At 43.8% G+C, this 27,947-nt stretch overlaps 1 protein-coding gene and 1 non-coding gene across 3 annotated transcripts in view; one reads left to right on the top strand and one right to left on the bottom strand.

Annotated features, from left to right (window-relative positions):
- The window catches only part of LOC102529311 (coiled-coil domain-containing protein 162), a 151,914-nt gene that overhangs the window by 14,347 nt on the left and 109,620 nt on the right, over nucleotides 1–27,947 (bottom strand). For both annotated transcript variants that reach the window (XM_072965712.1, XM_072965713.1), the window contains 7 exons: nucleotides 26,560–26,655; nucleotides 25,351–25,506; nucleotides 20,769–20,998; nucleotides 19,780–19,918; nucleotides 18,500–18,620; nucleotides 8,449–8,558; nucleotides 20–169 (listed from right to left, as the gene is read on the bottom strand). In XM_072965712.1, the coding sequence (XP_072821813.1) occupies nucleotides 20–169; nucleotides 8,449–8,558; nucleotides 18,500–18,620; nucleotides 19,780–19,918; nucleotides 20,769–20,998; nucleotides 25,351–25,506; nucleotides 26,560–26,655 (1,002 nt within the window). The remainder of the gene's footprint in view (nucleotides 1–19; nucleotides 170–8,448; nucleotides 8,559–18,499; nucleotides 18,621–19,779; nucleotides 19,919–20,768; nucleotides 20,999–25,350; nucleotides 25,507–26,559; nucleotides 26,656–27,947) is intronic.
- On the top strand, nucleotides 13,759–13,865 carry LOC116281672 (U6 spliceosomal RNA). The gene has a single exon (XR_004191133.1). It is a non-coding gene; the product is annotated as a U6 spliceosomal RNA (small nuclear RNA).

Here is a 27,947-nt window from a genome sequence, read left to right as displayed (position 1 = left end):
TGTCTGTCTGGAAACATACTTGCTCCTTCTGGCGGAGTTTCTGCCTAGCATTCTCCAACAAGTGCTCGTAACACATGGAGTAGCTCTCGAAGTTGCTGCGTTCTCTGGCCATCACATCACAGCCCAGGGAAAGGAGGCAGGCCTTGAGGTGGTCTTTACTGAAAGTGATCTGAAAAGGAAGGGGCATCATTCACAGCAGCTCCAGCAGGGCAGCCCCACCATGGCAGGGCTCATGGCTCACATTGTCTTGGCTCACAGACCCACCTCCATTTCTCCTCCACAGAGAAACAGCAGCTCCAGCCTTGTACACCTCTCTTTCAGGTCTGCTCTTAACATTTGCAGGGCCAGGGACGAGAGTACAAATGGAGGCCCACGTGCCATATGTCTAAGTGTCCTAAATATTGTAAGGTTACAAATCAAACTAACTATTAAAATGAAAATGTTTGGGGGGAGGTTATAGCTCAGTGGTAGAGTGCATGCTTAGCATGCACAAAGTCCTAGGTTCAATCCCCAGTACCTCCTCTAAAAATAAACTGATTACCTTCCCACCTAAAAAGAAGAAGAAGAAGAGGAAGGGGAAGGGGAAAGAGGAGAAGGAGGAAAAGAAGAAGAAGGAGGAGGAGAAGGAGGAGAAGAAGAAAAAGAAAAAGAAAAAGTTTAACTGTCCTACTTTGAAGACTACTCTGGGTTCTATGCTGAAGTATAATGACTTGGGGAGAGCTGGTCCCCAACCCATAGTTTACAGTTTGACCCCATTCGCTTCCTACCTCTGGTGTCACATCACATCACACTGTTGGTGAGAGGGCTGCATATGCATATGTAAGCAGGCAGCCTAGCCACCCACTCCCCTGCACTGCTGCCCTTGCCCATGCCCCAGGCCAGGGTGTGCACACTGGTGGTGGGGCCTGCTCTCCCTCTGGGGAAGATGATCTGGGGAAGAGGCCTTGGATTCAGGGAATTCCAGGGTCCCAGATATCTGGAACACTGTCCAGAAGGAAGACCAGGAAAGGAAACCATAAACAAAATAAAAAGACAACCTATGGAATGGGAGAAAATATTTGCAAATGATGTGACTGACAAGAGCTTAACTTCCAAAATACATAAAGAGTTCATAGAACTCAATAACAAAAAACAATCTAATCCAAAAATGGGCAGAAGATTTGAACAAACATTTCTCCAATGAAGACATGCAAATGGCCAATAGGCACGTGAAAAGATGCTCAATATTGCTAATTATCAAAGAAATGCAAATCAAAACTACAGTGAGGTATCACCTCACCCTGGTCAGAATGGCCATTATTAAAAGTCCACAAATGATAAATGCTGGAGAGGATGTGGAGAAAAGGGAACTCTCCTACACTGTTGGTGGGAGTGTGCATTGGTGCAGCCACTATGGAAAACAATGTGGAGAATCCTTAAAAAACTAAAAATAGTTACCATATGATCCAGCAATCCCACTCCCGGGCATATATCCAGAGAAAACTCCACTTCAAAAAGATACAAGTACCCCAATGTTCATAGCAGCACTATTTACAGTAGCCAAGAAGTGGAAGCAACCTCAATGTCTATCGACAGATGATTGGCTACAATGGAATACTACGTAGCCATAAAACAGAATGAAGTGATGCCATTTGCAGCAACATAGATGGACCTAGAGATTATCATACTAAGTGAAATAAATCAGAAAGACAAATACCATCTGATATCACTTATATGTGAAATCTAATATTTGACATGAACTTATTTACAAAATAGAAACAGACTCACAGACATAGAAAACAAGCTTATGTTTACCAAAGGGGAAGTAGGGGGAGGGATAAATTAGGAGTTTGGGATTAGCAGATACATCTACTATATATAAAACAGATAAACAGTGAGGTCCTACAGTATAACAGGGAACTATATTCAATATCCTGTAATAAACCATAATGAAAATGAACATGAAAAAGAATGTGTATGTGTGTGTGTATATATATGACTGAATCCCTATGCTGTACTCCATAAACTAACACAACATTGTAAATCAGCTATACTTCAATTTAAAAAAAAAAGAAAGCACGCCAGGGATCTGAGTGGACATGTCCCCTTGGCAGTGGGGATTTGCTGTGGGGAAGGGTGGGGCCCTCTGAAGTGGGGCATCTGGCAGGGGCCCCCCTTGCCCTGGTCAAAGGGCCAGAGTGCTGACTCTCCAGGCAGTCCTATTCCCTCCTTTCTCCAGGCAGCTGGGCATACTTTTTGAAGAGGCAGCCATTAAGAAATAGAGGGAAAGTCTACCCCTCCAAGGCAGGCTTAGGTTTAGGCTCCAAGAGAAATGGGAGCCAATATGTGGAAGGTGAGGCAGATCCACCTGACTAGGAACTGCATGTCCACAGGAGTGCTTGTGTGTGTCTCTGTATGTCTACATCAGTGGGTGTGTCCATGTGCATTTATGGATATGTCTGTGTGTATATGTGTGTCTCTATCCACTAGTGTATGTATGCATGTGTCTGTGTGTATCTCTGTGTCTTTGTGAGTGTCTGTATAGGTCTCTGTGTGTCTATACGTGTCCCTCTACCTGTGTCAGTGAGTGTATCTAGAGGTCAGCTTGCTTGGTGAGCTTTATCTGTGACACTTCCAGGGTCAGGAGGGCTCCAGGCTAGGTTCTCCTTCCAGCCTGGGGTGGTTCCCTGGCTGATTTGATTATCCTGGTGACACTGTCTTATCAGTGCCACTGGCCTCCAGAGTGGTTTTGCCAGGTGAGTTTTTGAGGCAAACTAGCAGAGATGGCAGATAGAAAGCCCAGTCTTGATGGAGTAAGGAAAGTGGCTCGCTCACCCCTGCTGACTGGAGGGGAAATCAGTGTGGTATTTTGGAGGACAGATGAGCAGTATCTATGAAAAAAATGTTAAATATTCATGCTCTTTGACCCAGTAATTCCTCTTCTAGGAATTCATCTTTAGAGAATAAAAAAAGTTATACACAAAAACATATGTTAACAGATGTTCTTTACAGTAGCCCTTCCAATAGAAAAGAAAAATGGAAACAATTAAAGTGCTTAATAATAAACAGGTTGAATCTGTCTCATTCATCTATACGATGAAACACTAAATAGCCACCAAAAATTTTGCTGTGGACATATGTTAATTGACAAGGAAACATGTTTACAACATAGAGTCACATGAAAAAAAGTACATTATCACAAAAAGGCATCTAGAAGAATCTTATTTTGTTAAAAAAAGTGCATGAATAAAGTTAATGAAGTCTGGAAGAAAACACACCAAAATAATAATAGTGGCTATCAATGAGGGTAAGATTATGAGTGTATTTTCTAATATAATCATAAAATGTATATATAATTAAAATAATTATATATAAAATATATGTGCAATTTCATATATATACTAAAATGTGATGTAATATTTACATACCTACTAAAGTGTATATACTAATTAAAAATAGTAAAGCTCTGGTAAAGGTTATCAACCGTAGCAGCTTGTCAGGATGCCCTGAAGATGTACAGAATGGAAACAGTAGATGAAAACCTCTGTTCACGGGGGATTTTATGAGCAGAAACCAGGCATTCAGCATCCCCCCCCCCCTTCCTAGGCCTCTGCAAGGGTCCCTTAGTTGGGGTGGGGGATGAGAGCAACCCATCCTGCCCTGGAAAGTGAGCAGTAGGACAGTCAGAGTCAGCTGCTCACACACGGCACAGGGCAGCAAGACTCCACCCCTGGAACCTCAACTTCTTTCTGGTGAAAGGGCCAAGGCTATGTGAATCAGTATTGACAAAGGAAATACTTCCCGGTTCCGTATGATAAACGCCTGAAATCCTGAGAAGTCATGAGACCACATTTGAGGCCAGCAGGGTGTGGCCAGTGACCTCATCCACGGTGGCTGGGCCCAGTGCTTGGAGTCAGCCACAGAGTGACTCACCCCTCACTGTCCTGGACAGCAGTGCCCACACCTGAGCATGCCAACAGGGCCTCCAACAGCTTTTCAGCAGGGCAAACAGTTCTCAAACTAATGCCACTGTAGCCACTGCAGATAGAAGATCCCAAACAAACAGAAATGTAGACTCAAACCACAGGGACCCTCTGCCATCCCCTCTTAGCGAACATGCTATTCACTCAGCAAGGATGAGGAAGCCTTGCATGGGTCTGTGCTATACCAAACAGGCCAGGACTACCCCGTGCATTTCCAGAGGCCAGAGAAACCATATTGCTTCCTTCCCTCAGTGGCTCTGCTGAGGCCTCAGAAAGTTGGGCTGAAAGATCAGCTCAAGGGGATGGTACACAAGGTGAGTATGAAGGCAGGGAAAGGGGTAAGGGCCCAGCCAGGGCATCGCAGGGGGGACATGGAATGGGGAGCATGACTGAGTGGAGCTGACAGGAAGCTGAGACTGACAGGTGACAGAGAGTATGGGGGCTCCCAGTTCCCAGCAGTCCCTCTCCCCTGGTGAACTTCGCTCCTGCAGACTGAATACTCAGCCTTCCAGAAGCCACTGAGCAGCAGTGCTGTGGGACCTCAGCTGATGTAGCTTCTTTTGGCACAATCCTTCTATGAGCTCTCAGAGCAATTTATTTCTTAAAAGCTATTCTGCAACCCACTCCTGCCTTTAGTTCACTAAATATCAGCTCCATATCAAAATGCAGCACAAAGGGGCTTCATGTAGCAACTTCCCCTCCAAGGCAGGCCCCAGGGTTGCAATAAGAACCAGAGTGATGACCGCTGGCCCAGTGCCCTACAGTGGGCTGACTTCTTCGCCAGCATTTAAACCTGAACTGTGTTGGATGGCATCGGCTGGAGGAGCCCCAGATCACCCCATGGATTCTTCTGGAGAGGCAGCCTGGGGAGGAGCATGGTAGGTGCCAGGCCTTGTTAGGGTAAAAGTCTGGCCCTGCTGGAAGCAAACTGAATTTCTGTGGTTTGCCTCATCTCAGAGCCCCTCATAATAATTCATTTACCATCAGGCACACACAAGGTGTTTTGATGATGTATCTAAAACCAACTCCACTGACAAAATGCTTCAGTGACTTTCCACTGACTCTGGGATGAAATCCAAACTCAAGGATTGCACACAAAGCCATTCAGCATCTGGCCCTGCCCACCTTTACAACGTCCTTCTCTAAACTCTGCTATACTCCTTCCTAGATTGCTCTGCCTTTCCTCCCCTACCCCTCCTCATCTGGCCAAAACCTATGTGTGCTTCAAGGCTTGGCCCAAACAGTACCTCCTCCAGGAAGTCTTCCCTGACTACTTCCTGCCCCACACCCAGCTGGATTGTGTACCCCTTCTCTGAGCTCACACAGCACCCTGTGTGTGCTTCTATCAAAGCACTTAATGTGAAGTACCTTTTCTGGGCATTGCTGGTTCACTTAACTTTTTCCATAAGCTCTTTAAGGGCAGGGACTGTATCTTTTGCCTTGTGTCTCTAATAAAGTGCCTGGGAGAGAAGAGGAGCTCTATAAACACTTGCTGAATGAGTGGACTCTTGGCATAGGCATGAAAATGGTTCTGGAATCCACAAAAGAGACTATTACAGTTCTGATCTGCAAAAAAGGGTCAGTCTCTAACTTCAGGGCAGTGGGTTTGGTATAAAATTTGGCCTAGATGTTAGAACTGATTGTGAAAGGCTTGTGTTCTAGAATTTGAAGAAGGAAGCAAAAATCACTGGAAGGCAACATGAGTCAAGAATAGTCAGGTCAGATTAACCTTTTCCTGCAGGCAGTGTATGTGGATTTCAGCAGGACAGGGGAGAAGGGTTCCCACGATGCTCTTTCGAACAAGTGGAGAACACTGGCTGGGTGATAGGGCAACTCGAGGAGCTTCTAGCACCTGAAAGACTGTGCCCAAAGTACCTGGTCAGCCTGGAGGGGACCCAGAGTGGGCAGTACAGTGTTCGGGGCCTGTCCTGTCACACACTGTCACTAATGGCTGAATGAAGACACCAAGGGCAAGCTGACATGGACCTGGGAGGGAGAGAGAGTATGCTAGATGATAAAAATCTAGGTTTTTTTTTTTTTTTTAAAGATCTGAAGAGGTTCAAAGAGTGGGCCAAGTTGAACGAGAACAAGGCTAATATTATGGTGGCAGGAGGCCCAAAGGCCATGTGTGGGCCTTAGGTGACTGTTAGCCTATTGAGTCAGCTGTGACAAACCCGACAAAGTCATGGGCAATAATCCAAGCAGAGCACCCAGGACCAGGGCATTCTTTGCAGGTTAGACGACCTTGAGTTTAGAAGAGACTGACCAGGAGGGGAGGGGCACTCATTGAAAGTAGTAAAGGAAAGGAGGCTGGTTTGGTCTGAAGGAGGGGAGGTGGGACTCAGGCTTGTGCAGTCTGCTCTGCACACAGGAGCCCAGCTTTGCTGTGTTTCCCCATCCACGTGCCTGGGATGGGCTGCACTGCCTGGAGGAAGGGGTAACAATCCGTAATCCACCACCCAGAGGGACAGCTGTTTGGGTTTGTCCTCCTAGAGCCAGTCCTTCATTGTCACCTTACAAAGAGAGTATTCACACATGTGAGCACTGGTGCCACCCGAGCTTCTTGGACTAGCCTGCCTTCCCCTCAGATATCGAAAGGCTTGTTGTGAGGGGTGGGAACCATGAACTGTGGTGTCCCAGGGACTAGGATCTGTGGTGGAGCCAGTGGGGAGGCCAAATCCAGCTCTGTAAGAGCTGTGCGAAACAAGAGCTGCCAGGAATGGGGGGTGGGGGAAGTGACTGAGAAAAGGGGAGCTCTCTGTCACTGCAGAGGGCCCAGAAGAGGCCAGAAGCCCACCAGGCAGAGACTTTGGAGGGAGCTCACATCCTGGGGCCCTGTTTTTCCGAGACTGCCACAGGCTGACCCTGGCCTCTTCAGTGTGCCCTGGGTACCTGACAGGGATTTGCCCTGTCTCCTGACACCCACATTTCTTTCCTAGAAGAGCTCGTCTTCAATGTCAGGTGAAGTCTATAGATAAGGGATGAGCAGATCTTGAGCTATAAACTTTTTGTTTGTTTTGACTGTGGCCAATTTGCCATCTTAGCCACTTGTAAATGTACAGTTCAGTGGCATTAAGTCCCTTTGCACTGCTGTGTGATCAATCTCTAGAATGCTTTTCATCTTGCAAAACTGAAACTCTGGACCCGTTAAGCACTAACCCCCCATTCCTCTCCCCTCAGCCCAATGACCACCTTCTACTTTCTGTCTTCATATTCTAGGTGCCTCATGTAAGTGGGGTCATGGAGCGTGTGTGCTTTTATGATTGGCTTACTTCACTTAGCTTGAGGTCTTCCATGATGAAGCATGCACCAGAATTTCCTTCCTTTTAAGGAAAGTCATAAAAGTTTTAATTCAAACATTTTTTCCCAAACATGCCCCACCCTAATCACCTCTGGTTGAAAACCTCTGGGCTGCAGAGACCCGAAAGGAACCATTTCGGAAGCCCCACATCAGAACACACATACTACACTGGGTGTAACTGAAAGCTTAAAGCAAATACACGTAAATCACCAAGTTCTGAGGAAGAACATGTCTCCAGCCAAGCATTTGTGAATTTCCATCTCATAAGTAAGAATTAAAGTGTTTATTATAAAATTACGAGGAATATTTGAAGAGCTTAGAAAAATACAAATTTGGAGAAAATATTGTTTCAAAAAATTGGGCACATTTTGCCAAGTCAGGTTTTTCTGTGTTTTAAATGGTTGAATTTCAAAGGAAACTGAATTTATATCTACTTACTGCACTTAGGCTTAATTTGGTAAAGATCTTAAAAGCTCTGTTACAGCCAGATACCCACATGTACTCTCTTATCCTAACTTTTCAGCAGATTTCTTTGATTCAGAAAGGCACTTCCTGTCAAAGACTAAACAGTTTAAAACTCTTGAGGTCTGTGTGTATGCATGTTGTATGTATTAAATATCTATTACTGTTAAATATATATTATGTAAAGTTGCTATGGAGTCACATGTTTATACACCCACACACAAATTGTTCATACTGGCTTCCTTTGTGGAAAGAAAATTGAGGACGGTGGAGTGGAGGAGGGGTGAAAACGTTACCTTCCTGAGCTGTTAGTTTTTTTCATATTGTACATTTAAAAAATGTTTCCTAGGTAATGGTATCATAGGCTATTTTGGTTTCTCTCTTTTAAATTTTTTATACTAAAAAATTGACAACAGGAAATGGTAAAAATAACTCATCCATAAATAAACTCCAAAGTTACTTTAAAAAACTGGCCAAATCTGAAATTAGCCAACACGCATATTCTAATTCCCCTCCTGTCTTTGTTAGAAATCAGTCTTTTTCCAAAATTAAAATGGTAACAAGTGATTACTATGTTGAGTTCAGCTTTGGTTTTCATATCTTCATTCTAAGGGAGTAAGGGAAGCATTCGGAGGTATATTGAGGGGAAACTCTTCCTTGTTTGGGTTTATGTTAAAGAAAAAAAAAAGACACACTCCAGAATGACTAATTTTCAATACATACCTCTAGTCCACCATCCTGGTAATTCTCCAGTAATCTCTGTATAAACTTTTCCACAATTTGTGGTCTAATAACTGAAAAGTTTTCTTTCATGACTTGGTGTTTCCAAAGGTCTAGGGGGAGAAACATACCAATAATAGTATCATGAGATCTCAAACAACTGTTAATGGCTGCAAAATGGCAACTGTCTGAGACATAACACTGGACACAAGCTGCCATTTCCAAATACAAGAAAACTAATGGGTGAGAAGGGGGAGGGAGGAGGTGGCTGAGAACATATGACCCTCCAGAACATGGGAATAAGGAAGATCTCTGTTAACAAAGATTCCTAACAAAAGATTTGCAAAAGCATCTCTGAAGTCCAGTGAACAATGTTCTGTTACCATAACTAAAAATCTCAGATCAAACGTTATTACTGCCCTATATGACATCTGTTTTCATTAAGTCCCAAATGTATCTGAACAATTATTTTGACCTAATGCAACTATCGGAAATAAAAGAACTATTGTATTTATCTATTTAAGCACATTCCTGATGTTACAAGGCAAAATTAATTTCAACATAGAGTTAATTTTAAAAAGGAAGAAAAATCAAAAGAGAGGAGTCACAGATCAGAAATACTGATAGCTGACAGACAATGATATGAACTTTATAAAGCTATGAACTTCAGCTCCTGGACTGAAGCAGCAATAGGGCTGATACACATGTGATGAGGCATACACAATTATTCAGAGTAGCATTGTTTTAGAGAGCAAAAGCTTAGAAACAACACATAAGCTGTGGTATATCCTTCCAATGGGATAGTATGCAGCTGTGAAAAAAGGAATTTCTCTGTTCCCTGATGTGAAAAGAACCATAGATTGCTAAGTGGGAAATATGAGATGCCAAAAAATGGATATAAAATGCTGTATTTTGTAAGAAAGATATAGTTAATATAATAAAGGGGGAGGATATCCCCTCAAGCCTATTCAAGGTCATTGCTCCCAAAATTTGGTTTTCTCTGGTACCATCACTTCTCCCCTATTTCCTGGATCACTCACAACACACTTTATTTCTCCCACCTCATAAATATCCTTCACTTGACTCCATTTCCCCTGTCAGCTTTTGCCTCATGTGTTTGTTCCCTTTTTAACAAAACTCTCAGAAAGAGCTGCCTACACTTATTGTCTGCAACTTCTTCCAAAATCTTTCTTAGACCCACTCATCCAGCTTATACCTCTACCACTTCATGGAAACTGATTTTGTCATCAATACTAGTGACCTCAGCGTGGCTAAAGACAGTGGTTTTACTTGACAGTCAACAACATTTCACACAATTTGTCACTCACTCTTGCTTAAGAAACTTTCATCACCAGACACTGGGATAGCAGTCTGTCCTAGTTTTCTTCTACCTCACTTCTCCTTGTAGGTCACTTTTGCTGGTTCTCCTTTCCCTCCCCATCTCCCACTCTTAACACTAGTGTCCTAGGACTCAGCCCTTGGTTCACTTCCCTTTTTCTATCTACACTCCCTTGGCTATCTCATCTAGACTCATGGTTAAATGCCATCCATGTGCTGAGTACCCTCCAAATTATATTAACACCAACTTGGCATCTCTTCTTGGATGTCTGAAAGGCATTTCAAACCTCACTTGTGTGTAATGAAATTCCTGATCTTCCCTCCTTAACTTGCCATCTCAACCGATGGCAGTTCAATTTTCCCAACTGCTCAGGTCAAAAATCTTACAGTCATCATGGATTCTTCCCTTTTTCCCACGCCCATGACCCAATCCATCAGTGACTACTTCAAAAATACACCCACAGTCTGACCTTAATACTTATATGACTCCCAGCCTTTTTCGATCCACCATCTCCTACGGGTTGGATTATTGCAATAGCCTCAAAACCAGCCTCTCCCTTCTTCCACCCTTTCTTCTCAACATAGCAGCCAGAGAGATTCTATTTAAATATAAGTCAGATCATGCCACTCAAAATCTTGGACAGGCTGCCCAACACATTCAGAGTAAACACTAAAGTCCTTGCAAAGTCCTGCGCGATCTGTCTGTCCTCCTTTCACTGCTCCTCTCTGACTTCATCTCCTACTACTCTCCCTAACTCTGTCCACTCCAGCTACTCTTGGGTCTTTGCTGTTTCAAAAATACAATAGGCATGGTCTGCTTCCAGCCTTTGTATGGGCTGTTTGTCTTTCTCCATGCTTTCCCCCAGATACCCACATAGTTAACTCCCTCACCTTCTTCAACTTTGCTCAAAATGTTACTTTCTCAGGGATGTCTATTCTGACCGCTCTATTTAAAATTGCAATGTGCCCCTTCAAACCTCCACACCACCATCCTCCTTACTCCATTATTTTCTTATTCCTTATGTTTATTGATTCTTGTCCGTCTACCCCCTTCCAATGATAAACTCCATGAGAGTAAGGATTTCTGCTCCAGGGGTGGAGTAAGGGTAGTACCTTCTTATCCATGGTTTCACTTTCTACACTTTCATGCAGTCTGATAATATTAAATGGAAAATTGCAGAAATGAAAAATTCCTAAGTTTTAAATTGTGTGCTGTTCTGAGTAGCATGATGAAATCTCACACCATCCTGTTCCATCCCGCATGGGACCACCAACCACCACCACAGTCTGCTCGTGACATCCAGCCACGGACGTCAGAATGACTCGATGATCCAGGATCACCTGAAGCAGATGCTCCTCCTTCTGACCTATCATCAGAAGGTCAATAGTAGCCAAATGCTATATCACAATGCCTACATCATTCATCTCACTTCATCTCTTCCTGTAGGCATTTTACACCTCATACCATAAGAAGGGTGAGTGAAGTACATTAAGACATTTTGAGAGAGAGATCACAGTCACATAACTCTTATTATAGTACATCATTATGATCATTCTATTTTATTATTAGTTATTGTTAATTTCTTACTTACTGTGCTTTATAATTTAAGCATTATCATAGGTATGTATATATAGAAAAAAACATAGCATATATAGGGCTCAGTACTCTCCCTGGTTTCAGGCATGCACTGAGGGTCTTGGAACATGGGTAAGGGGGGGACTACTGTATCTCCAAAACAGTGCCTAAAATATAGTAGCCTAGACAAAAGCAGGGGCCTGGAAAGTAGGTATTGAATGAAAGGATGAATTGGTATATGCATTAAAAAACACTGAAATGACATATAAAAAGCTAATAAAAGTGGTTACACAGGGGCAGCAGAAGGGGGTCAGTGGTGGCAACCAGATTTCTAAATCTGTATGTTTTATATCATTTTGAGTTTTGAGCCAGGTGAATGTATTACCTGTTAAAAACAATGAAAGTATGTCAACCCTCCTTAACTTCCATATGGGACAGCAGAAGTCCCTGTGTATAGTATGTTGAGCAGGGTCTACTTCCTTGTGTGTGGCCCCAGAGGAGTCTTTTTTTTTTTATTGAGGTATTACTGACCTATAATACTATGTTAGTTCCAGGTGCACAAATAATGATTTGATTATTTCTATACATTACAAAATGATCACCACCGTAAGTCTAGTTACCATCTGTCACCATACAAAATTATCACAGTATGGTTAACCACACTCCCTGTGCTGTGCATTTCCTCCTGGGACTCCTTTATTTTGTAACCGGAAGCTTGTCCCTCTTAATCTCCCTTACCTCTTTCTCTCCTCCTCCCACTCCAGGGGAGTCTTGAGACAAAGAGAGACCTGAGGAGTCAGAGGGAGGAGCCAAGCCCTGCCCCACCCCCTTTCGTTGCGGATGGGGCTGGCCAGAGCCTCCTCAGGCCTCTCCCTGCCCCCAGCTGTTTGTAATTTTAGATGAGCTTTCCTGCCCATACTTTCATTTTTCTGACAGGCCACTCAGCGCACACAGAGGAAGTGTCCCACAAAATCCTCCCAGAAATGTGGATAAGACAGAACAGGAGATTGGGGTTTGCACTCAATGTTATTTACTGGGGGTCCTGTTTTTCAAAATGGGATTCCACATTTCTTCTACAGTTGGCTCCTTTCCATCATAAACATATAAATCTGATTTTGCTTTTCCTTTAGGTTACTAAAGGTGAGTAGACATTTCACCACTGCCCTAGCATAGTTGGTAGAAAACCCAAAAGAGCCTAGAAGTTCATGCTTGTTCACATGTGTAAGACTTCCATAAGTCTAAACTTTGAGATGACAGATCTCATGTATGTTTCAGAGATTTTCAGACAAGAAATTGGATACTTTTCCCAGGGTACTCTCCTGGCGGGTCTCTGGCTCACAGACAAGCCTAGTGAGGGACCACTTCTAGTTTGGAGACCCTCCCTTGGATTGGGGTTTAGCTCTGGGCTCAGCTGAAGGGGAAATATTTTAGCAAAGTGCTGGAAAATCTTCCCAGCATGCTTCTTCCTCTTGAGTTCAAGTTCAGACATTTATCTGCATCTGTAGGCAGGAGTCAGGGGAAGTCAGAGTGAGAAGAATTCATCCAGGAGAAGTAGTTCCTGGCCAAGTGGTGTTGATGGTCTCCAAATGTGTCCCATTTTCATTGTGTGTGTGGTCATGGCTCCTTTAAGACAAAGCATGGAGGTGGGAGGGAGACAGCGCACTGGGGATTCAATTAGGGTTTTTTCTTCCCTCTCACTCTTTTCCCAGGCTGACTGGAGGAAACTTTGACTTCCTGGTGGCCAAACCACTTTCCCTCTTTTCCTCTCTAAAGCCCCCAGCAGCACCCCACCGCCCAGGAAGGGCACCTTGGTTTGGTACCACTTCACTTCTCTGACTCAACCACCAGACCCCTGTGCCTGAGCAGCACCTTGGGCCTCTGCTGAGACAGAACTGAAACTTGAAGGCACACAGCTGCCAAATACGGTTGTTCTCTTGACCAGCGGGGGCAGGAGTGGGGCAGTGGGTAGGTTGAAAACTTTTCTGCTTCCAGCATCTGTATGAATTTTGCACTCCTGTGTTTCTCAAACTGCTCCCCAGAACACTAGTTCCTTCAGTTGATGATAGATATTCCCAAGGGAAGAAAAGGGTTCAAATAAACTTAAAGAACATTTCATACTTTTTCTGGATGTTTACAATGCATAGTAGGATAGTAAAGGCTCTGAGAAGGTTCAGAGTAAAGGAATCTTTTTAACATTATTTACCCCCATTTTTCAAATTTATTTTTAAAAAGCAAACAAAACCCTTCCCCCCAGCCCCTGCCAAACACCTGTAGAAATCCTCCCGTCCGATGCAATCAAGACTAAGTTGGTTGGTCAATCAAAAGAGCCTGTTAAGCTAGAGAGTGCTTAAAAATGACATGTCCTATCTTAAACATTTTATTTAAATTAAAAATACACAATGCTCGCTTCAGCAGCATGTGTACTAAAATTGGAACAGTACAGAGAAGATTAGCACGGCCCCTGTGCAAGGATGACCCGCAAATGCATGAAGCGTTCCATATTTTTACATCGCTTATATGCGGAATCTAAAAAACTGAGACAAATGAACTTATTTACAAAATAAAAACAGACTCACAGACATAGAAAACAAACTTATGGTTACCAAGGGGGAAGGGAGTCTGGGATTAGCAGATACAAACTACTACATACAAAATAGATAAACAACAAGGTCCTACTGCATAGGACAGGGAACTATACTCAATACTTTGTAATAGACTATAATGAAAAAGAATAGAAATATATAAATAGAAATATATAAAATGACTGAATCACTATGCTGTACACCAGAAACTAATACAACATTGTAAATCAACTAGACTTCAATTAAAAAAAAAACTCAAATACATAAACATGTGCCAATCTTCTAATGTAGAGCTAGGCCTTTTTCTTTGTACGTGCCCCCTCATCAGGGTCCTGTACCATCTCTCTTCTCTATATCATAATACGTAGTGCATGGTCTACAATTTCGTGTGTGTGTGTGTGTGTTTTGTTTGTTTCTTTTTATGGAGAGAAAACGACCATGAAACAATCCAAATGCTTCATTTTTTCTTTTTATAGCAGTTTTAGGTTCATAGAAAAATTGAGCAGACCACACAGAGAGCGCCTGCACCCTCACCCAAAACACACAGCCTCCCAATCAACATTCCCCTCCAGTGTGGTAAATCAGCTACAACTGATGAACCTACACTGACACATCATTTTCATCCAAAGTCCATAGTGTACTTTATTGTTCACTCTCGTGAAACTGTGGGTTTGATAACTGTTTAGCAGCATGTATCCATTATTGTAGTATCATACAGAATGGTCTCACTGCCCTAAATTCTCTGTGCTCTGTTTATTCATCCTTCTCTCTCAACTGCTGCAATCACTGATCTTTTCACTGTCTCTACAGTTTTATCTTTTCTCAAATGTCATATAGTTGGAATCATACACTATGTAGCCTTTTCAGATTAGTAATATGCATTTAAGCTTCCTTCATGTCTTTTCATGATTTGATAGCTCATTTCTTTTTAGTGTTCAGTAATATTTCATCAACAGGATGTACCACAGTTTATCTATTTCGACTTAGTTTTTATAGAGCAGATTTCTTTCTGTCCTATTTCAGGTCCTCCTATTTCATTGGTTTACATGATAATTAAACGACTCAAACAAAATGACAAGTAAAACGAGCACCAACAGGTTTGAAGCCAACAGCGATCAACAATGCTGGGTAAACATGCAACCCAAAAACTGTGATTCCTGAGTGCTTTCTCCGCTTGTGAATGGAGAATGGAGTTGGAAAGCAGCAGGTAATCCACTGAGTCTGTTAGTGAAGGGTGGTTGGGAGAATGACTGCATTAACACGTGGAGGAATTAGTGTTGCAGGGCACACTGCTGAGGAAATGCTGACTGAGACCATGTTCTCCCAAGTGTTTTGACTGTGCTTCCTTCAAGCAAAACATTTTTGTTCACTCATCTCTAACATACGTATGTGTATGTATTCCTGACTCCTACCTCCAGGACGATCACTGGCTAATACTGCAAAGCATGATGTACTGAGGGTGAGGGTCATCAACAATGAGAATGCAGCTCGACCCACATTCTCAACAGTTTCCTTGACCTTTAAAATTTTTTGTCTGATTTCTTAGGGGGGATTAGGTTATCTTTTTTAACCCAACAATGTGTGTGAAGATAAGTATGTGCTAGGATTAGAACTGTCAACTGTACTATTTTTCATTATTCACCTGTGGATTGCTTCCCCATGGTTGCTTCAGGACATCTCAGCGAAGAGTGTGACATGGGCTTCTTACATACAGACTTCATTTAGAAGTTCTAATATTTTCCTCCCGTACCCCTGGGATATATGCCTCCACATTGGAGACTGCTGGCCTTATAACTGCTCAGGGAAATTTAAAGAATCAGTTAAAAATGACTTCAATGCCAAAATGTCAATGATGGGGAATGGCAGAGCCTTTTGGGATCAGGGGAGCCCATCTCTCTGATAAACCCTGAGGCTGCATGAGGATGTCTGGGGCTGTTCCTGGACATTCTTAGGGGAGCACAAATTATCAAGGACTAGCCCCAGACCAGGTGTGGCTGTCATCTTTTCAGATGCTCACTGACAAACTGCAAGCTCACTCAGAAGCTCCAAGACAAGGTAGGGAGGAGGGAAGGAAATACAGGGGAGAAGTATTTGAGGGTTCCCTTTAGACAGGTATCAACGGAGACACTGGAGGGGACAACAGGGAGAGAGGAGACCCCGAGGGAAGAACAAGAGCCTCCGATGTCCCCTGTTCTCCATACCCTCCATTCCTGGCTCCCTCTGGAGAAAGCCCTAGCCCCAAGCTAAACTTGACCACAAAGGGTGGTCTCTGCATGAAGAAGCAGCCCCCGTTGGAAGCCTGATCCACCCCAGCTGCTTCCTGCTGCTAAGCCGAGCAGTAGGCGAGTGGAAATTCCATGGTTTGAGCACCCTCTTCCATGTTTCCAGCCCACAGAGGTCTCAGGAAGACTAAGTCAAAGAAGTGTATAGAAAAGCAGCCCTGGCACACAGTGGGGACTCCATCACTTGTACTGGGGGAACTCAGTACAGGAGGAAACCCAGGCCTCCATGCTGAACCATACTGAACAGATGCAAAACAAAAACCAACAATTATAAAACGCTCTCACTATTGGCATTTATTTTTAAAGACTTGTGAGTATAGACTCTAAACAAGATTTTAGAATTGGCCAGTATACTCTAGCCAAGGTAAGATTTGGTAATATCAACCTTACCACTGTTAAAAATAACGCTACCTTCCCCTCAACCCTGCCTGACTTCCCTCAGCTCCTGCCTGAAGGCCCTTTCCAAGGTCAGCTGACAAACACCCTGCACAAGGCAGCACACAGCATATCTGCAAAGCAAAGTACCTTCTTCCCCTGGGCCCCAACCCGATGTCTCATAAGAGCCAAAGACCCGAAATACAGAGACAGTTGCACCTGCTATGTTCTTGTGGATTTTCTCTAAGGACTTGGAAGGGAGCCTCCTGGATGCAGCAGACACAGCACAAACAACGGACGCTTTGTGTCTCGTTTAATGTTCTGTAATCAGAGCTCAACCACGCTCAGCTCTCTGGTGACATTCAGACGCCCAGTTGGTCAGGCTCGCCCTCCCACTGCACAGCCTTACCCCAAAGTCCTACCTACAGAACGCAGTTACTCCAAGCACCGATAAACTGACAATGTCTTAGACGAGGACAGAGGTTATTAATTAACTTTATAATGTCTGTGGGCCTTGTCTCAAAAGGAAAACCTAATTTAATCAGACAATTCCCCTGCAGCTCAAAGGTTGTGGGTTTTCTTACAGAATTAGTAGGAGTTAGAAGCCACTGTAGTTCAGAAAGGACCAGTCACATAATCTATGGTGCACTGTGCAGAATAAAAAATGCAGGCCTTCTTGTTCAAAAATGAGGAGAAGAGGTGTCATTATAGGTAACTAAAATACGAAGTGTTTTTCTTTTTTCTGCAGTCTCTCTCCTGGCCTGTCATGGTGTTTCTATTTGTTTTTAATGTTGAACTCCCAGGGCATGAGAATGCTTGCAGGGCAAGTATGACCTTTACAGGCACCCAGGGGCCCTGACCTATGACTGGGCGCTTGAATGCATGTGGTCTACCAGCTACTGGACTGAGGCTACATGTCCTAGTCGGGGGCAAAGAAGTTGAGCATCTCTCCTTCCCATGGGCCCACTGCTCCAACCCACTGTGTATGGGCAACCCCAAGGTTGCAACCTCTGCCCTGGGATAGTCTAGGTACCCAGGGATGGGCAGCAGGCTCAATCCCACTGTGTCACCATCAAACATATTACGGTGCTGCCAGCTTGGCATCCCTGAGATAATGTCAGGCACACGTGCCCCACCCCAACCCTCGCTGCACTCAGGCCCCCACCAGGGTGGAGAGTGGCAGTGATTACTGGATAGGAATGGTGATGGGGAGATTAGGGGTGACTGGGGTGCCAGAGAGCAGAGGATCAGGCAGCTGAGAACTCCTCCTGGCAAGGTGAGGAGGCAGCAGGAGGTGGGACAGCATGAGCCCAGACTCCAAGCCTTTAGTGCATGGTCACTGGATGCCAAATACAAATACAAATTCTGAGTTAACATGAAGAGTTTCAAGATGGCACCTATAGAGCATTAAACCCTAAGTGCCCCTGTGTGAGTCCTATGGGAGTGCACTGGTCACTTGCCCATGAAGTCACCCTGACTTTAGGTCTCAGAAGAAAGGAAACAATTCTTATTGCCTTCCCACCCAAATATATATATTTGTGATACACACACACACACACACACACACACACACACAGAGGCAATATATACACATTACAAATAAGAAAAGCGTTATGTGTTTCCCCCATGTCAACTATATTTCAGTTATAAGCTAATCAGCAGCACTGAGACTGAAGTTAACAAATATTTTGTATTTAAAAGCCCTTTAAGTGGAAGAAAATCTATCCAAGTGTTAAAAGTACTCCTCTCTGGGTCACAGTGTTAAGAAGTCATTTTTATACAATTTTCTGGGCATTGTAGTGTTTTGTTTTTAAACCATGAATACAGATATGTGAATTTTATAATTAGGAAAAAATAATTAAAATGTTGTTTTATGAACTATTAAAATAAACATACTTTACCTGTAGGGAGAGTATGCTGCTCCTTGGACTTTTCTGACACAACCAGTGCTCTCTCTCTGTTTACTTTTCTTAATACCTCCTGGATCATATGAATTTCAAGATTTTCTAGAAGTTTCTGAAGCTAGAGTAAGAAGTTTGAGAGTCACTCTCTGCTTTCAGCTTACACTCTCAGCTCCTAAATCCCTGCAGTAGGGCCACGGGTTGGGTCCTGCCAGCTACTGTCTCTCAGGGAAGAAGGATTCCTTTCTTGGGTCCCTGAGTTGGGTAGATACACCTTTTTGGAGAGCAACATCTTTTCTTCCTGGCCCACATCCTGATTGATAAAATATGACCCCCTTTTACCAAGTTCTGCTAAATTGCAAAGTGCTCAATATCTGAAGTGACCTCATATCTTTTGGAGTCTTTAAATGTGGCCAGGAATTTCATGGGCTATTATCATAAGAGAAATGCTTAGATTTGAAACTCGATTTAGATACCAACGAGGATTTCACAAGAAGATTTAACTCCATACACAATCAACAGAAAACTCTGTTCCAATATCTGTGGGCCCTTCCTCTACCCAATATGCTAGCAGAGCCCACGTTTCTCCTGTCAGAGGACCTCAGGTGCTAGAGACGAACCAGAGTTCAGAAGAGTAAGCAGTGGGCTTAGGACTGGGGGCTGTGCTGAGGAGGAGCAGTGCTGAGTCCTCCGTGCTGCTCAGTGGACATGCACCTCTGCATCAACGCCCGGCCAGCTAGAGTCATTGCTCCCTGTTACAATAAGCACAGCCAGGCAGAGCCCGTGTCCAGGACTGAAGGGAATAAACACTTGGGAAACAACCTTTTCAAATAGATCACCAACACACACACCATATAGGCTGGTGCATAAACTGTGTTGTTCTCAGGAAAAAAATCACAGGAGCTATTTTAAACATTCCATCTCCATGGGTGTGTGTGTTGTGGCAGGTGGATACTTGTATGCTGGATTTTATGTTTCAGATGCTAGTGGTTATGGTTTTCTATTGTTTTTTTCATGGTGGTTGGTGCACTTTAATTTGAGGAAAATAAAAATATGAACACCTAGACTTACAGAACTGAGACGTTAGGGGTGGTTATTTGCTTATCAAAGTCCTATGTGCCTTTAAGCACTTAGTTTCCTCAGCATCTGTTCAACGATTTACAAACCCTCAATTTACACTTCACTTCTGAGAAAGAAACACCACTTGGGTATAGCTGTAGTTTCACATGCTAATGCCATAGAGTAAATTTTTAAGCCAAGTTCAAAACAGCCTTGCATACCTGCTGAGTTTTTATTTCAATTTCTGAAGCTCCTTTGGGGGGAAGAATAGACTGACTACTTATTATAAGTTCTTCAAATTCATCTTCTTTTCCCATCCGCCTAGCTATGGCTTTCATGCTGGGGTAGAGAATGTCCGTTCTAGTAAAGAAGAGAGGCAGAAATGAGCAAACATATTTTTTTCTCTTTCAGATTCTCTGACAATTCTGTTTCCTGTCATCATGCATAAACCTCCAACCCATCACAGACACTCACACTGACATCTAAACTCACCACGGTTGCCACTCCCTTAGTCAGTATTAAATCTTGAGGCTTTTTCCCATTGGGCACATTTAATTTCAGTCATTTTCTAAAATATGGACACGTCTTTTTATTTCCTATTTACCAGGAAAGCTGACTGTCATAATTCATAAGCTAGACAATTTGGACTAGGCCACCAACGTGAGTGTCTGTGTTCTTAGTAAGGTCCAGGGTGGTGGGTGGGTGCTTAGCAAATGCTGGTTTGATAACAGACACATGGCATCTGCCAGCTAAGTCATCCCGACCGGGGCCTGAAGCTGCGAAAACCACCCAGCATTCGGCAGACCTAAGACCTCACGCTGCCCCATGTTGTTCCTTTGGCTGCAGAGCCTCTGACTTGGGTCTAAAGGGGCAAAGAACAGGTAGGGCACAGCAAGAGCACGCCCTACCCCACCCACCCAATGCTCACTGGGATCCTATGAGCTAAAATGTTTAAAGTCAGCGCTGCAGGGACATTTCAGAAACACCAGCTCCCAGGGACAGGACTCTGGGTAAATGATCTACAGTGCTGCAGTGACCTCCGGCGCCGTCCCCACAGTCAACAGGATCCAGCTTTTCCTGTAAAGCACCATCTCTACAGACACACCGCCCAGCTTCCTCTGGACTCATGGACCAAACTTCCTTCCCCGCGCAAGGGCAGGAATCTTCCAGTCCCCAGGTTCACATGAATTTCCCCCTCAGCAACACTCACCCGTAGAGCTCCAAGAACTGTTTGTGGAAAGAGAGAGAATTGATATCCTGGCTTTGCAGCTTTAGTCGGCCCCAGTGCTCCTTTAGCACTTCCAGCTGCTTCCACAGCACCAGAAATGATCTCAGCAAAGCGAGGGACATCACTGCATTGCACGGGCCCCCCAGCAGCTCGGATGCCTTTGGGCTGCTTTGGAACTGACTTCTAAATCCTGGCACTCCAGACAAATCTGGCTGAAAGCATTAGAGGAAAATCTTCTGTATTGATCATGGACCAGCACAGGGTAACCTTTTACATGCAGCCCACACAGAATGAAGTCTTTGGAGAATGACTTTTTTCTCTGGGAGGAATGGTTTACAGGCCTGCAGCCCACATGGAGCTTGGGGAGGAGAAGCGTCCTTCCTGAACAGACAGTAAACACAGTGGACAGAAGTGTCTCCACTCCAGCTTTCTGCTTAACTCTTGAACCACTCACTTAAAACTCTTCTACTTGGGTGCTAACATTTTATCTGTATTAGAAAAATTGAGCCTCTGCATCTTGGAAAGTGGCCTCTGACACACTCAAGATTTAACTCCCCTCATCATGGTAGAGCTATAACATAGCCTTAAATTGGGGGTTTTATCCATTTGATGAGTAAGAAAATGGAAACTTAAGTTTATCTTATTTCCTGTTCTTTCTCCCACTCTTTAAAAGTTAGGCAGAGAACATGTCACTTGATTAGAATTTATTATTCAATAGGCAATTTTTCTTTAGAATTCTGATTTGTTCATTGATTCATTGGTGCTTTCCTTATATGAGTGCTTGTGGAGGAGCTGCTGTGAGGCCTGGAGGATGTGGAGGAAACCAGGTTTTCAGGCCCTTGCTCTCCCGCACCTGTGGTGGGAGGGCCGGGCTACCCAAAGTAACAGGCAGAACGGGGACCTGCATCTGGCCCTATGGCCTGATGCCAGCGTCTCAGTCACAGAAACAGGAGCTTTCCTTTCAGACGAAGATGGCAAATCTGAACCATGGTGTTATGACCAGAAAGGCCTCAGAGAACATTGAGGTAACACCACCTTGGACACTCAAGTTTCCTGGCTCGGAACTGGAAGAACCACCACCTGGTGTAACTGGGTCCAGATCAGTGCTATCAACATATTAATGTATGGGGTTGGGGGAGGGAAGCAGGGCTGCCACAAAGAGCATTGGTCAGAGGAAGTGCTGACAAGCAAAACCCACAGCAGAGAGAAAGCAAACTCCACTGACAGCTGGCAACCCCTCCACCTAGTAGCCTACTTCTTCAACAATCAGCTAATGCATGCACTTCCAGATTTATTTTATCCCCAGAAACCTTTCAGCATATATATCTTACTCAGTGACCCAAAATATCAATAGACCAAGGCTGAGCCTGGTGACAAGGAGGGCCAGCCCATATACAGGCCCCTCTGCTCAAAAATCCCCAAAGTCCCTCGAGGAACCTAGGGCTTCTGGGGCAGTTTTACAGTCCCTGAGATCATCCATCACCTTCACTTGTGAGTCTTGGCGACTGAAGTCTAAGAGATTTCAGAACAAGAGGCACAGCTGGGACAGGAAACCTGGAGTCCTAAGTCATAGGCAGTACAAACTCCAGTGTTTCCTACTGTCTATGAATATTGAAAGACTCTTAAATAAAGCCAATCATAAAATAAAACTAATTAAAAATAATTTTAAGACAAACTTACCTTGTTAATATATTCACATTCAGAGATATCTTCTCTCCCTAAGTAAAACACTTAAAACAAGGGATGGGAGAAGAGACAGGAGACAGGATAAAGAACCAGGTGGGGGAGGGTGGGACTGTCAGGGAAAGACGGTACTCCATCAGCAACAGAGCCAAAAAAGGGTAAACAGAAGGACCAGAGGGCCCGGCATACTTCTTGATCTTGACACTGCTTGGTTGAGTACCAGCTTTGCACATGCTCCCTCCAGATAAAGCATCAAATTCTGCAGTGAAATTTACATGGCATTTCTAAACACACTTCCTTTTCCACTAATTGGCTTGAAGTGGACTTGTGATGCAGTTTTAGCCAGTAAGAGAGAAGAAAAATCTACTGGAAGTCTTCTGGAAAAAGATTTCCCTCCTTGATAAAAAGATAAAACTCCTTAAGGAGACAGTTTTCTCATTCCTGTTTTCATCTTAACAAGATAAGGGAGACATTTTGCTGACACACCAAGGATGGCAGAGCTGGGTGCCTGCACCAACCAGAATTGCTTCCTTCTAGACTTGTTTTGAAAGACAAATACCACTCTCTAATTTAAGTTGAGACTAGTACAACAACTCTTACTTCGAGCGGGTGTGCCCTCGCTGGCACAGAGGGGCATGGCTCAAAGGTGGGAAGTCAGACAAAGCTTCTTAAAGAGTGGCTTGGAAGTTGAAACCTGAAGGACAAGTAGGAGTTAATCAGATGGTAAAGCAGAGAGTGGGAGGAGAGGGAAGTGTTCCACCAGAGGGGCCAGTATGCATGAAGGTACTGAGGAGAGAGCACGGTGCATTTGACAAAATGAAAGAAGTTGGCGGTAGAGAGACTAGCAGGACTCAGGTCATGAAGATCTGTTTGAGGCACTTGGACTCTATTCTCAGGGCATTTGGAAGTCACTGAAGAGTTATAGGAGGGAAGTGACATAATCAGGTTCACATTTAAAAATATCACCCTGGTGAACAGATGTGAAGGAGGGAAAAGTGAACACAGGGAGTCCACGTAGAGGTTATGATCACAGCCCAGCATGAGAAGACGATGGCGATTTGGACTATTGGAGGGGGGTGGAGAGGGAGGATGGAGAAAATGTGAAAGACATTAAAATAATAGGATAGTAAAACTTGGTGTCTGATGGTGGGGTAGTATAGAGAGAAGTCAAAGTTGGGTGTCCAGATGTTTTGGCTTGGGTGGCTGTGCAGGTGATGGTCAACTGACAGGGAATAAGGAAGGGGGAGCATGTCTGGGGGCAATAAAATGAGCTCAGTTTGGGACACATTGTCTCTGAGATGGAACAAGGCAGTTGAACATATGAATCTGATAGGATTGAGGCTTGGGCTGGACATGTAGAGTTCGGAGTCATCATATGTAAAGCCATCACAGTTACAAAAGTAGATGGGTTTGCCTCGGGAGAGGGTGAGGAGTGGAACAACACAGCAGGTAAGACTCTGAGGGAGCTCCAGGGCCAGAATGTGAGGCTGGAGTCTGGGTTTCCTTTCTCTCTCTCGGCAAGTGACTTCAGGCACATCACTTAGCCTGTGTCTCAGTACTCTCACCTGTAAAATGAGAATAATGAAAGCATCAACCTCATGAAATTATTGTGAGAACTGAAGAAATTAATAATTAATAAAACACTCTGAACAGATCTCAGTCATAGACAATGGTGTTAATGGTGTTCAGGGCCAACTTACTGATTACACACAGAAGGCACAGTGTTTAGGGCCCACAAAATGTTTTAATTTCTTTTAAAATCAGAGAAAAGACATTCACATTAAATAAAATGCTTTAATGTACCATATTAATATTTTTTTTTTGTATTAGCACAGCTGTAAACTCTACCTTTCAATGTCTTTTTAGGGAGTAATGGGCGCACAAAAACAAAAGCGGCTAGAGTCACGGAGTCAGAATGCAGCCCTTTTAGTAGGAGGGGCGGGACAGAGCCAGGAAAACCACGCCCTCAGGACTGGCAGAGGGAGGGGCGTCGGCAGAGAGGTCTGAGAAGGCGTGGCCAGCAATATCAGCAGGAATTGGAGAGAGTTGTGTTTTGGAAGCCAAGGGCCGAGAGGCTTTAAGAAGGACACCCTGTGTCAGATGCTGCCAAGGAGTCAGGTTGGAAGGCGACTAAAAAGAATCCAAGGGATTTAGTGACAAGGACCATGGAGCCTTGATGAGAGTAGTCTTAGTGGTGAGCTGGGAAGAAGTCAGACTGCAGTTTCCAAGGAGTGGATAGAAAGTAAGGGAATGGAGATGGCTGGTGCAGAAAGTTAAGCTCTGAAAAGGGGGCTCTTTAAATTGGGCACCAGCTAGCTCACCCTGCATCCAGACAAGTCTCTGTCTGTTTCCACATATGTGCAGAAATTATTTCAAGTTATGATACTAGGTGGATTACCGGCTCTTGGTACCTTACAGCTTCAGAGGGACAAGTCCAGAGAAGGGAGGCTTGCCTGGAGTCCATAGGTTAGTTCAGTGATGAAGACTGGACCCAGGTGGGAGATGTTCACTTAGGGCCTCTATCAACCCCTCTGGTCCTTCCAACTCCAGTCCTAAATGTGTGACTCACAAGGAAGTGCAGCCAGTTGGAGTATTTGTTCCATTTGGTTTCAGTGGACCCCCTCACAAGTTTGTTCTACTTTTAAAATTAGAAGAAATGGATATACCACTAATTACACTGAATACTGTGAAGGAAAGTACTTTGAAGGGGCTCTCACTGGTTACCCCTGCTTCACTGCTGCTCCTGTGTGGCACTGGCACAGTCCTGGGACCCTGGGAGAGGCTATGGGACAGATGTGGCTTTCTAGCCCACCTCTCAAATAGAAAAGTGCTCAGTGCAATATAGCATTAGCCAATTATGAAGACTGTTCACCAAGGATACCTGTATATTTTTGTCCAGTGTGACTTGCTGTCCTGGGGAACCCTCCATGATCACATGATAGTTGCTCAGAAGTACATCTTCCATTAGCAGTTGCACGCCCACCAGCTCTCCGTGAGCCACCTTGAGGTCGCGGTCACTCAGCCTACAGAGGCATAGCTAAAAACAAAAAAGAACAAAACGAAACCAAAACATCCATTCTGAAGTCTTCTAGGTACCCCTTACACATGGTTTTATGGGAGGAAAACTAGGGGTAGATGTGTTTACAAGCCCCGCCCTCTCAACTATTAAAAAAAAATCCATAAAAATAAGAGCAACGTTTCTAGCTCAAAGTCCTCCTTGATCATCTCAGACTTTTGGCTCTGTAGGGAAGTCCAAGTTTCCCAAAACTGACAGTTGTGTCTGTACATGGTAAATGTATAGTGTGATGTCAATTTTCCTTTAAAAGTACAGATCTAAACACATGTAAGCACAGGGAAAATACTAGGAAAAAAAAAACCAAAACGAACTGTGACCGTCTCCTAGTGGGGGATTATGATTGATTTTTTAAAACCATTCTTACCATTTCACTTAAAAAATTGTACTTATGGAGACTTTTGAGCATACACACAAGCAAACAGAATGGTTCCCATCACCCAGTCCCAAGAACCACCAAGCCATGGCCAGTCCTGCCCCGTCCCAGCACTCCCAACCTCCATATTATCTTGAAGCAAATTTATGATTGACTTTCATGTTGTTATTAATACTTTTTTGTTTTTTTAAATAAAAACACAATAATATTTGCTTAAATAATCAGAAGGAAAACATATACTTGAAAGAAATTCTCCTGTTGAGTCCTACTTAAAGAGTTTTCTTCCTACCACTGTAGGTGGGTCAGGAGTCATACGCTTCTGAGCTGTCAGCCTGGGAGTTTCTCTAAGTGGCTCAAAGGGTGGCTGGAAGTGGATAACTGCTCCCTCAGATCATTACTGGCCTGGGGAGTTTCAGCTGCTACGCAGCTGATGCCAGCTGAAACCATGATTTTCTTCTGCCACAAGAAAACATGACTCACCTTGTGGCACTGGGTTTATAGCTTCATAACCAAACACCTTGCTTATCTTGTAGATTATTTATCACTGGCCAGCGTAGGAAGGATCTGACCTATGGACCCAAAGATACCTTTTGCAGTCTGCATTTAGTTCCCTCTGTGACAAGTGGAAAGATCTATCCTACCTGCATATTATATTCTAGGGTATCTGGGCTGCTACTCATAACTGGAAATGGTCCTCCATCTTCCAGAAATGCTCTCCAAGGGAACAGCACAAATGCCTAAAGAAGAAACGAATAATAAATATAATAATGCTGTATTGTATCCATAAATAATAGACATCTACATGTGAACGAGACGTCTGTGTCTGCACACCAAAACACTGTGTGATGATTTATTTACTATGTAGAAGTAGTTATTGAAGGATGGTCCCTAATGATGCAGAGGAGAGAGAAGTAATCTTATTTTTTTTAATTGACTTTTCAGAAGTGGCTAAACACAGAAGGATACTTAAACTGAAGTACTAGTCAGTACCAGTGTTTGGAAGTCCCAGAATAGTTTAAAACCAATGGAACATATTTATAATCAACAGAAGTGAATGTACTCAAGTTTTCTCAACATTAAGAACCTTAAAAATTTGCCCTTTATCGCCATTGTGCTACAATTCTATGTAACAACTCAAAACCAATGCCATAATGTTACACATGGGCCTCTATCTTCTGCACGTCACTGTTCGACAGTCAAGGCATCGCCTATTCCCTGTGGCGCCACATGCAGCCTTGGAGATAGTGGGCTTGTCCATCTGACCCCATTCTACACTTCCAGACCTGCTACTGGCTTCAGACAATTCCTAGAGTTGAAGTAGATACAGGTAGCAGGGAGCCAGGACACCGGTGTCCACCTGACCCCAGGCACACAAAGGCAGCAGGAGCAGGCCCAATGGCCATGGTCCAACTCTGTCTTCTGGGTTTAAATAAGGGTAGGGTTGGGTCAAGAGTCATTGGCTTGTAGCTAGGGAAGGTAGAAGTGTGGGACTTCTATGGAGTTGATGTCTGCATTACTTGGCTTAGCTTTGAAACATAAAAACATTAAGTTGGAGGTTTTGGAATCAAAAGACTTGGGCTTGGGAGATAGTTTTAAAGATACGTTCATAAAGTCTTTGATTCTCTTCCCAGTAAGAGATGGAACTTCTTGATCTCAGTCTGGGGAGAAACCCTGTGCCAGAACTACCTAGCTAAGCTGTTCCCATACCCCTGAACCTCAGAAACTATCTGAGATAGTGAATGTTTATTGTTTTCATCTGCTAAGTTTGGGGGTAATTTGCTACCAGGCCATAGATTACTACAACAGTTTGTGACCCAGCGCCACTGTGGCTGCCCAGCAGTCTGATCTCTGGCCTTCCTCAACCCTAAACTCTTTAGTTGTAGAAGATGGGTAATAGAGCTGGTGTCTGGGAGCAATGACAGTTGGCCAGGATTACCTTTGATAACACATGTTGTAACCAGGGCTGTTCAAAACTCAGCTGCTGGCCTAAGTTATGCATCATCATTGCTATCATTATTATCTGTTACAT

The sequence above is a fragment of the Vicugna pacos genome, chromosome 8, assembly GCF_048564905.1.
Source record: "Vicugna pacos chromosome 8, VicPac4, whole genome shotgun sequence".
NCBI lineage: Eukaryota > Metazoa > Chordata > Mammalia > Artiodactyla > Camelidae > Vicugna > Vicugna pacos.
This window is presented reverse-complemented; position numbering and strand designations above follow the sequence as displayed.